Source organism: Protobothrops mucrosquamatus, unplaced genomic scaffold (genome assembly GCF_001527695.2).
Source record: "Protobothrops mucrosquamatus isolate PMUCROS unplaced genomic scaffold, P.Mucros_1.0 scaffold1339, whole genome shotgun sequence".
In the NCBI taxonomy this organism is placed as follows: Eukaryota; Metazoa; Chordata; class Lepidosauria; order Squamata; family Viperidae; genus Protobothrops; species Protobothrops mucrosquamatus.
Window position 1 is genome coordinate 60,001 of NW_015387536.1, and position 9,393 is coordinate 69,393.

The following is a 9,393-nucleotide window of genomic DNA, read 5'->3' on the forward strand; positions in this document are numbered from 1 at the left end:
TGCCTCATCATAATGGGGCCAACACCAAATCAAACTGGGTTTCTGGGCGCTAAGTCACTACACCGTCATGACCCAGGTTCACTTGCCAAATTGCTGGGGTGTGGAAAGGCACCCCGTGAATCTTCCATCGGGATAACCTGTGAATTAAGAAAGGTCCATTCCCAACAAAATTCCCCCCAAAATGCAGGCGAGATCTGGGTCTCATCCTGGAAAAAAGAGAGTTTTGAGCATGTTACAGGAGCGAGCTCTCCTTGCAATTTTGCTTTTACCCAAAACAGGAAAATAAAACACACACAGGCACTCGTTTTCTTGGAGAGGATTCAACCCCAGTGGCAATACAAAACACAACACAGGCGCCTCTCTCCCCCTAACAAAAGTACACACACACACACGCACACAATTTCCCCAAGAGCTGATCGTTGCTTTTTGATCTTAGTGCATTTTTGCAAATGCAACGGGAAAATAAAACATGCACTTGATCTGGGGATCTTTCAACCCTAAATACAATACACACACACACACACACACACACACAAACAGTTCACTGTTACTTCCTGGGGGCTGAGCATCACCTTTGATCTTAGTGCATTTGGGCAACCGCCTTTAAGAAAATAAAAGGGCACCATTATTATTATTATTTTGGTCGCTCTTTGCCTTCCATTGTAAAAGACACCACTTTTCACGGAGCTGCTCCAAACCCTATAAATGAAAACACGCACAGAATGCACAGACACCATTTTTTCCCCCAGGGGATGAGCAATTTGCGGGAAGGGGGGGTTGGACTAGATGACCTACAAAATCCCTTCCAAGTCTTGTTCTTCTGATTCAGTTGCATTTGGGTCTTAGCGCAGTTTTGCAAATGCAACAGGAAAAAAACACAAGCACACGCTTTTTCCTGGGAGCTGCTTCCACCCAAAGGACAATACACACAAAACACACGTGTGTGTATGTGTATATCTATCTATCTATCTATCTATCTATCTATCTATCTATCTATCTATCTATCTATCTATCTATCTATCTATCTAATCTATATCTATATCTATATCTATATCTATCTATCTATCTATCTATCTATCTATCTATCTATCTATCTATCTATCTATCTCTATCTATATATCTATATATTATCTCAGAAGGGTATGTCTGGTTGAAAAGAACTAAAAAGTTCGAAATACCCAGTTCTCCCTTAATTCTTTGTTAGCAATCCAAATTTTGAAAAACATCTATCTTTATCTATCTATCTATCTATCTATCTATCTTTATCTATCTATCTATCTATCTATCTATCTATCTATCTATCTATCTATCTATCTATCTATCTATCTATCTATATACACACACACATACACACACACACACTCCTCCTGGAGCTGAGCATCGCGTTTTGATTTTAGCACATTTTTAATATATATATATTTAATATATACATATTTTATATGTATGTGTATATGTATATGTACAGGTACATGTATACTCACACACACACAAATACACAAACATATATGCAAAGGCAACAGGGAAGCCAAGCGCCCCCTTTTTCCCGGGGCAACTTCCACTCTCCCCGCCCATGCAATCCCCCCCCCGCTTCCTCCCTGGCCAGGGCGGCCCTGCCTCTCTTACCGACGGCCACGCAGGAGGCGGAGAAGCCGTAGCGCCACTTAGCGGAGCCGAAGTTCCCCGAGGTCAGGTTGAAGAGGTTGCCCAGCCAGGGCCGGGCCGGGGGTCGCTCGGGGGTCGCGGAGCCCGTCTCCTCCGGGCCGGCCGGCGCTTCCCGCAGGGTCGTAAAGGCGAGGTCGGCCAGGTAGAGCCAGAAGGCGAACTGGCCGATGCAAAAGAGCCCCACGTTGCGGAAGAAGCGCGGTCGCTCGTGCTGGAAGAGCAACACGTCCCGGCTCACGAAGCCGTCCAGCGGGAAGGGCTCGTGCGCGGGCCGGCCGGCCGGCCTGCAGAAGCGCCTTGCAAACGGCGGAGCCCCTCGCAGGAGCCCGCGCAGGAGGGAGAGGCCCGCGCGCGCCCCCGGGGAGGCCCACGCGCGACGGGGCGGCGGCAGGAGCAGCATCGCGGAGCGCCCTGGCTCTGCCGGATCGGGGGAGTCGAGCGCGGGGCCGCCTGGCCGGAAGGAAGGAAAGAAGGAAGGAAGGGGGAAGGAAGAAAGGAAGGAGAGAAAAGGAGAGGAAGGAAAGAGGGTCGTTGGGTGGGGGAGAAGGAAGGAGGAAAGGAAAGGAAGGGAAACTATGAAAGAAAGGAAGATAGATAGAAAGGAAAGGAAGGAGGGAGGGAGGGAGAGAGAGGAAGGAAGGGGAAAGGAAGAAAGGAAGGAAAGAGGGAGAGAAAGGAAAGAGGGTAGTTGGGTAGGAAAGAGTAGGTGAAAAGGGAGGAGGAAAGGAAAGAAGGAAAGAAAGGAAGATAGAAGGAAAGGAGGGAGGGACGAAGGAAAGAAGGGGGAAGGAAGAAAGGAAGGAAAGAGGGTAATTGGGTAGGAAAGAGAGTGGGTGAGAAGGAAGGAGGAAAGGAAAGAAGGGAGGAAATGAAAGGGGAGGGAAAGGAAAGGAAGATAAACTATGAAGGAAAGGAAGATAGAAGGAAAGGAGAGAGGGAGGGAGGAAAGGGAGAGAAAGGAAAGAGGTTAGCTCGGTAGAAAAGAAGTGAGGTGGGAAGGAAGGAGGAAAGGAAAGAACGGAGGAGGAAAGAAGAAAGGAAAGGGAAAAGGGAGGGAAAGGAAAGGAAAATTAGGAAGGAAAGGAAGATAAAAGAAGGAAAGGAAGATTGGAGGAAAGAAAAGAAGATAGGTAAGAAGACAGGAAAGGAAAGGAGGAGAGGAGGGAAGGAAAGAAGAAAAGGAGAGGAGGAAAGAAAGAAGGAAAGGAAAGAGGAAAGGAAGGAGGAAGGGAGCGCGCTTCTTCTGGCCGGCTTGCAAGGTCGTGGGAAGTTTAGAGTTGCCGAGGGGTCGTTTGCACCCCGGGCTGCCTCTTCCGGGGCTCTCCAGCCTCCATGCGGAGATGCAGAATTCAGCAGCTCCGGGGGGAACGAACGCCGCCCCCGTTTAAACGGGGAGTAACTAATACCGGTGGTTCGGTTTGGTGGCTTCCCTCCTTTGCAATTCCAGACCTGGCGACTACCACTCCCGGCATGCTCAGGGGCCAGGCCGGCAGTGGAATTCTGGGAGTTAGAGTCCGCACGTGCGCTCTCGGAAGCTGCCAGCATTCTGGACTTCCGGATTACATTTAAAGGACAATGGCTGGTTTGAGGAGTAAATAAGGTGGGGGGGGAGTGCAAATCTCCCCATTTATCCTAAGATTTGGGGGTTGGTTTCCTTTCAGACCTGCTCTTAAGTTTAGGGTCTCCCCACGTGGCAGATTACAAACCTGAATGTTGTGCTTGGCTTGATCGTGGTTTCTTCATGTTATTCAATCAAAGTTGGCTGAATTGACCCCTACCTTGCATGAATTGACCCAACATTTTATGCATTAAAGTATTGCAATCAGTTTCATTTACAGTTAATGAACCATTTTGGAAAATGATGAATGAGACAGTTTGGAAAATGATGAGATCCACATAAAATTACATTGCATCTTAATAATAATAATGATGATGATGATAACATTGGAAGGGACCTTGGAGGTCATCTAGTCCAACCCCCTGCTCAGGCAGGAAACCCTATACCATTTCGGACAAATGGCTGTCCAGTTTCTTCTTTAAAACTTCCAGAGTTGGCGCATTCGCCGCTTCTGGAGGCAGGTTGTTCCACTGGTTAATTGTTCTAACCGTCAGGAAGTTTCTCCTTAGTTCTAGGTTGCTTCTCTCCTTGATCAGTTTCCACCCGTTGCTTCTTGTCCTGCCTTCAGGTGCCTTGTTGAATAGCTTGACTCCCTCTTCTTTGTGGCAGCCCCTGAGATATTGGAACACTGCTATCATGTCCCCCCTCGTCCTTCTCTTTGTTAAACTAGACATACCCAATTCCAGCAACCGTTCCTTATGTTTTAGCCTCCGGTCCCCTAATCATCTTTGTTGCTCTTCTCTGCACTCTTTCTAAAAAACATCTTTTTTACATCGTGGTAACCAAAACTGGATGCAGTATTCCAAGTGTGGCCTTACCAAGGCATTGTAAATTGATATTAACACTTCACGTGATCTTGATTCTATCCCTGTTAATGCAGCCTAGCACTGTGTTGGCTTTTTTGGCAGCTGCAGCACACTGCTGGCTCATATTTAAATGATTGTCCACAAGGACTCCGAGATCCCTCACAGTTACTACTATTGAGCAAGGTACCCCCTATACTATACCTGTACATTTGGCATCTTATGATTTATGACTTACCATTTTGTTGTTACCAAGTCTTTAACCACCAGAGACAAATTCTATGTGTGTCCAATCATATTTGGCCAATAAAGCATATTCTTATCTGGTTAGGCTTTAATGTCCAGGATGCTTTGTGCAGCAAGCAATTTTTACAAATCTTTGGGACTGTTCCCCCCCCCCCCCGCCTCCCATCTTTATAATCCTGAGCTTGCCAGCTTTTTCTTTTTCTACACATTGCAATTTCCCCCCAAATGTCTATTTATTTTGTTCCCAGCTATTTTTGCTTGTTGGAACAGAAACCACCCAGAGTAGGGTAGCCTTTAAATTTAAAAAAATAAAAAATTAAAAATCTTTGCTAAGAGACGTACTTCACGTGACAGGATTTATCCTACTGGAGGGAAAAACCAGGGTAATTTACACGGTATATAAGTGTCTTGATGGAGAATTCTTTTGGGAAGGAGATGGTTGAGGAATTTCCCCCAACTTCACGGAAAAGAAAGTCCGTCGTAGGCCTGAGAACACCACACACCAAGTCCCAAGATTTTAAGAATAACTTTACTAGGCGGAGTGTTTCCAAGGACTGGAAGGAAAACATAGAAGCTAGAGTTTGCTGGACAGGACGGCCTCCTTGGAGGAAAACAACCAGGTACACCCCAAAGTAGAACCAGGCGCTTACGCTACGACCGAGAGACCGCACCTAAGAATGAGGAAACGTAACGACTGGGGGGGAAAAAAACCAATAAAGTAACAGCACCGTCAAGTGTTTGGGAAGCTCCCTCTTTCTCAGTCTGAAAGTTTTAAAGAGTTCTCACGACAGCCGTCAACTTTGCTGCGCGTGTTTGCAACTGTTGACCCGTCTCAGTGCATACGTGACTTTTGAGAGGGTTGCTACAGGGGGGAAAAAAGGCGTCAGGCGAAGAATTTGCCCAAAATAATTCCTAAAAATGGTGTTTCCGAAAAAAAAAAGGATGGAGGAAAGGAAGGTGTCTTTCTTTCTTTCTTTCTTTCTTTCTTTCTTTCTTTCCTTCTCTCTCTCTCTCTGGCTTCTGATTTTGTCTTCTCGGCTGTCTGCTTCTCTTAGCGTCTCTTCCAACTCCCGGCGGCGCTGAGAACTCCGACAGGGAAAAGTCGCAGTTCTTCCCTCCATCCCAGCGGCAAAAGGTTTTAAGAGGCACGGCGTTCCCGACTGTTTAATTTACAACGGAGAAATTTTATTTACAAAACCAGGTGTATCTCAACAATAAAAACGCTGCTCCGATCGGATTTTTTTTGGTCATCGCTCAGTGGATAAACGCCACTTCGGGGATCTTATGCTCAGCCTGGGAGAAGCAAGAAAAAAAAAGGGGGGGGGGAAGAAACACCTGAGAAATTGTAGCCTTCTCCACGTCTCGGCAAACATCCTCCAGGTGTCTTTTGTGGGGCGTCCTGGACTACGGCACAGGTAGTCCTCGACTCACAATGGCTCGTTTAGCGGCCGTTCAAAAAGTTACAACGGCCCTGGAAAAAAGGATCTGATAAAAGCTGTTCACACAGCGGTTGTAGCGTCCCCCACCGCCGCGCGATCAAAATTCGGACGCTTGGCAAACCGGTTCCTGTTTATGATGGTCGCCATGGCCCAGGGGTCACGCACTCCCCTTTTGCAAAGTGGTTCAACGGAGTTTTGCCTCATTTTACGACCTTTCTTGACATTCAGCGAATCCCGGGGGGGGGGGTTGAGCTAGTAAATCTGGCCTTCCCCGTCCACATGGCTTCTCAGGTCACCAAAAAGGGGGTTGTGGGACGCCAAGCGCCCGGGTTTTGATCACGTGACCGTGAGGACGCCGCGACGGCCGTAAAATGTGAAAAACGGCTGTAAGCCCCTTGTTTTTTGGGAGCCATTGTAACTTTGGCCACTAAGTGAACTGGTGTAAGTTGAGGATTCCCTGTACAGTGCCCAGAGTTCCCAGGCAGCGCCGCTCGCACGGAGCGCAGAGAGGAGTCGGTTTGTGTCCCCCAAGGCAGATGGGAGGCTCACCTTCAGCTGGGTGAAGGCGTGGGCCGCTTTTGCGTAGTTCCAATCGTTATCCAAGAGGCACCTGGGGAGAGAGGGAGAGAAAGAGAGAGAAAGAGGGAGGGAGGGAAAGAGAGAGGAGTGAGAAAGAAGGAGGGAGGGAGAGGGAGAGAAAAAGGAGGAGAGAGAAGGAGAGAAAGCAAAAGAGGGAGGGAGAGAAAGGGAGGGAGAGCGAAAGAGGGGGACAGAAAAAAAAAGGAGGGAGAGAGAGAAAGAGGGAGAGAAAGGGAGGGGGAGAGGAGGAAGAGAGGGAGAGAAAAGAGGAGGGGAGGAGAGAGAAAGGGAGAAAGGGACAGAAAAAAAGGAAGAGAAGGAGGGAGAAAGGGAAGGAGAGAAAAGGAGAGGGACAGAAAAAAAGAGAAAGAGGGAGAAGGGAGAGAGAAAGAAAGGGAGGGAGGGAGAGAGGGAGAGAGAGAGGTCCTTAAGCCACAGGAGAGACCACCGGTGTCAGTCAGACCCCCTCTATACCTCTACCCGCTACCCCTTCCTGCCCCAGCTCCCTCCCCCCCCCGGCACTCACTTTTGAGACCACTCCAGGTTCATGCCCGACTGCAGGGAGAAATTCTGGAGCATTTCCTGCTGTTCGGCCGTCAGGGTGGGCCCGGGGCTGGAAGAGGGCATGGGCTCGGTCGAGGGGGTGGGCACGGGGCTGGAGGAAGGGGTGGGGGCCGGCATGACGAAGGCTTTGCGGATTTCCATGTTGTTGGCTTTCCGGATGAAGAACTGGTCGTTCACGATGCTCAACCTGGTGGAAAGGGAGGAGGAAGAGCTGGTTTTCTTGCAGACGCTTCACGACCCAACTAGGTAACATCATCAGGGCTAGGAGTGTGTGGTGCTGGAGAGGAGGAGGAGGACTATGGGGTCCTGGGTGCTCTCTGAGCTTGGAGGTTTCCTTGCAGACATTTCATGACCCAACTAGGGAACATCATCAGTGCTAGAAGGGAGGAGGAGGAGGAGGAGGAGGAGGAGGAGGAGGAGGAGAAGAAGAAGAAGAAGAAGAAGAAGAAGAATAATCTGGGGTCCTTGGTGCTCCCTGAGCTGGTGGTTGCTTTCTTGCAGATGTTTCATGACCCAGCTAGGTAACATCATCAGTGCTAGAAGGAAGGAAGGAAGGAGGAGGACTGTGGGGTCCTGGGTGCTCTCTGAGCTTGGAGGTTTCCTTGCAGACATTTCATGACCCAACTAGGTAACATCATCAGTGCTATACTGGAGAGTGCTGGGCTTATCAACAAAAACGCCTTTTGAAGATATTTTGACTTCAGGAGGCAACGCAATTCTTTCAACGGGGGGGAGGGGCTGAGAGAGAAAGACAGGGACTGACTCCAAGGGTCTAAGGCTGGATTCGAACCGGGGTCCCCTTCAATCCCTGCCGGCCAGCACTCTCAAGTCCAGGCTGGCCCCCCCGATTATCCTGCCTGAAGCCGCTGCGCTTACCCGCTGTGGCCCACCGGAACAGCAATGAAGACCCGGGTGAAGGCGCGGACCATATCCCGACACCGGGAATCCACTGGAGAAGTACAAGAAACGGAGGGGGGGGGTCAGGAAGGAGCCCTGCCTGCTGAGGCCCGACCCACCCCCGTGCTGTAGGACGTGGCCTTTCGACCACACACACACACACACACACCTTCCTTAAAGATTCCACTCAGGGTAAAACACAACAGCGAATTCTGCAACGAGAAAAGCAAGCCGCGTTAAAAACGGAGGGGCGCACTCCTCCCTCTGTCCTTGACTTACCAGCGTTTTGTTTAGCGACTGCTCAAAGTTGTAACCCCCCCTGAGAAAGTTCACCGATGCGTGTTTTTCGCAGTGACAACCGTAACGGAGCCGGTTGTAAATCGGACCCAGCCGGTCTCTTCTCCTTTACGACTCACCGTTTGCGCGCAGACGTCCACCACGAAGGAGTTCACGTCGTGCTGAGTCTTGGGCAACTCGCTGAGGAAAGCCACGACGTTCAACTTGGTGTGTTTGAGGAGCCTGAAGCGCATGGCTGAAGGGCAGGGAGAGAAAACAGGAGGTTAATCGGGTCTTTCTACCAAAAGACACCCCCCCCCAAAAAAAAACTAAAACCGGAAGAGAAGCAGAAGCTACGATGGCTTCCTGCCTTGAAGGAATGAGCAACAGAAACAAAGGATGCCCAACAGGGACATGATGATTGGTCCAAAGTCACCCAGACGACATTCACGTCTAACGTGAAACTCAGTTCTGGGAAGTCTGGGGGGGGGATTGGGGGTGGGGCTGGGAGGGAGGGTAGAAATAGAAATAAAATAATTAGGAGTTTTGATGTATGGTGAGAAGTAGAAATGTGTATTAAACTAGGAGTATTGATGTATGGAAAAATAAGAGAATTTTGAGTGCTCGGCTAGCACCTCCAAACCGTGTCCGAAGGGTGGGAGAAGGAGAGAGGAGAGATAGGAGGGAAGTAGGTAGGTAGTAAGAAAGAGGGTGGATGCGGGAAGGGGGTGCTGCCGAGCTGATGCTCGGCTAGTGCCCCTAAACCGTGTCCGAAGGAGGAGAGGGAAGGAGGTGGGATGTGTAGGGAGGTTGAAGGAGAAAAGAGGGTGGACGCGGGGAGGGGGGGGGCTGCCGAGCTGTTACTGAAGTTATGTTAATGTATGCTTATATTTGTATTTGTATGGGGGGGTTATTTTTAAAATTAATAAAATTTATATATATGTGTGTGTGTGTGTGTGTAGGTCTTTGGTCATTCGGGTTCTCTCCCGATATATATATATATATATATATATACATGTTTTCTGAGGTTTTTGCGGGTGTTTGTATGTAGGTCTTTGGTCATTCGGGTTCTCTCCCGCGTAAAATTGGAAGTGTCCTGGCGACGTTTCCACGAAGTCACATTCGTCATCTTCAGGCTGGTGTCTTCAGCTTCCTGCTTCTGGGAGTAGTGTGTGTGATCGCAGCTGTTTCTTCCTTTTAACTGCCAGTGGGGTTTGAGCTGATTGGGTGGGAGCTTGGCTGTGTTCTGATTGGGTGGAGGTGTGTTCTGATTGGTTAAGGAGCTTGGCTGTGCTCTGATTGGATGGGG

The 9,393-nt window shown here is 49.2% G+C and overlaps 2 protein-coding genes across 2 annotated transcripts in view; both read right to left on the reverse strand.

The window, feature by feature from the left end:
• TMEM223 (transmembrane protein 223) overlaps positions 1–2,062 on the reverse strand; it is a 3,372-nt gene extending 1,310 nt beyond the window's left edge. Inside the window, exon 1 of the mRNA XM_015821481.1 lies at positions 1,624–2,062. Coding sequence (XP_015676967.1) covers positions 1,624–2,062 — 439 coding nt within the window. The remainder of the gene's footprint in view (positions 1–1,623) is intronic.
• A 2,778-nt stretch (positions 2,063–4,840) lies between these two features.
• NXF1 (nuclear RNA export factor 1) overlaps positions 4,841–9,393 on the reverse strand; it is an 18,480-nt gene continuing 13,927 nt past the window's right edge. The window contains exons 16-21 of the mRNA XM_015821517.1: positions 8,225–8,340; positions 7,978–8,020; positions 7,788–7,860; positions 6,874–7,098; positions 6,318–6,378; positions 4,841–5,622 (exon numbers count right to left, since the gene is read on the reverse strand). Of these exons, the coding sequence (XP_015677003.1) occupies positions 5,584–5,622; positions 6,318–6,378; positions 6,874–7,098; positions 7,788–7,860; positions 7,978–8,020; positions 8,225–8,340 (557 nt within the window). The 3' untranslated portion in view covers positions 4,841–5,583. The remainder of the gene's footprint in view (positions 5,623–6,317; positions 6,379–6,873; positions 7,099–7,787; positions 7,861–7,977; positions 8,021–8,224; positions 8,341–9,393) is intronic.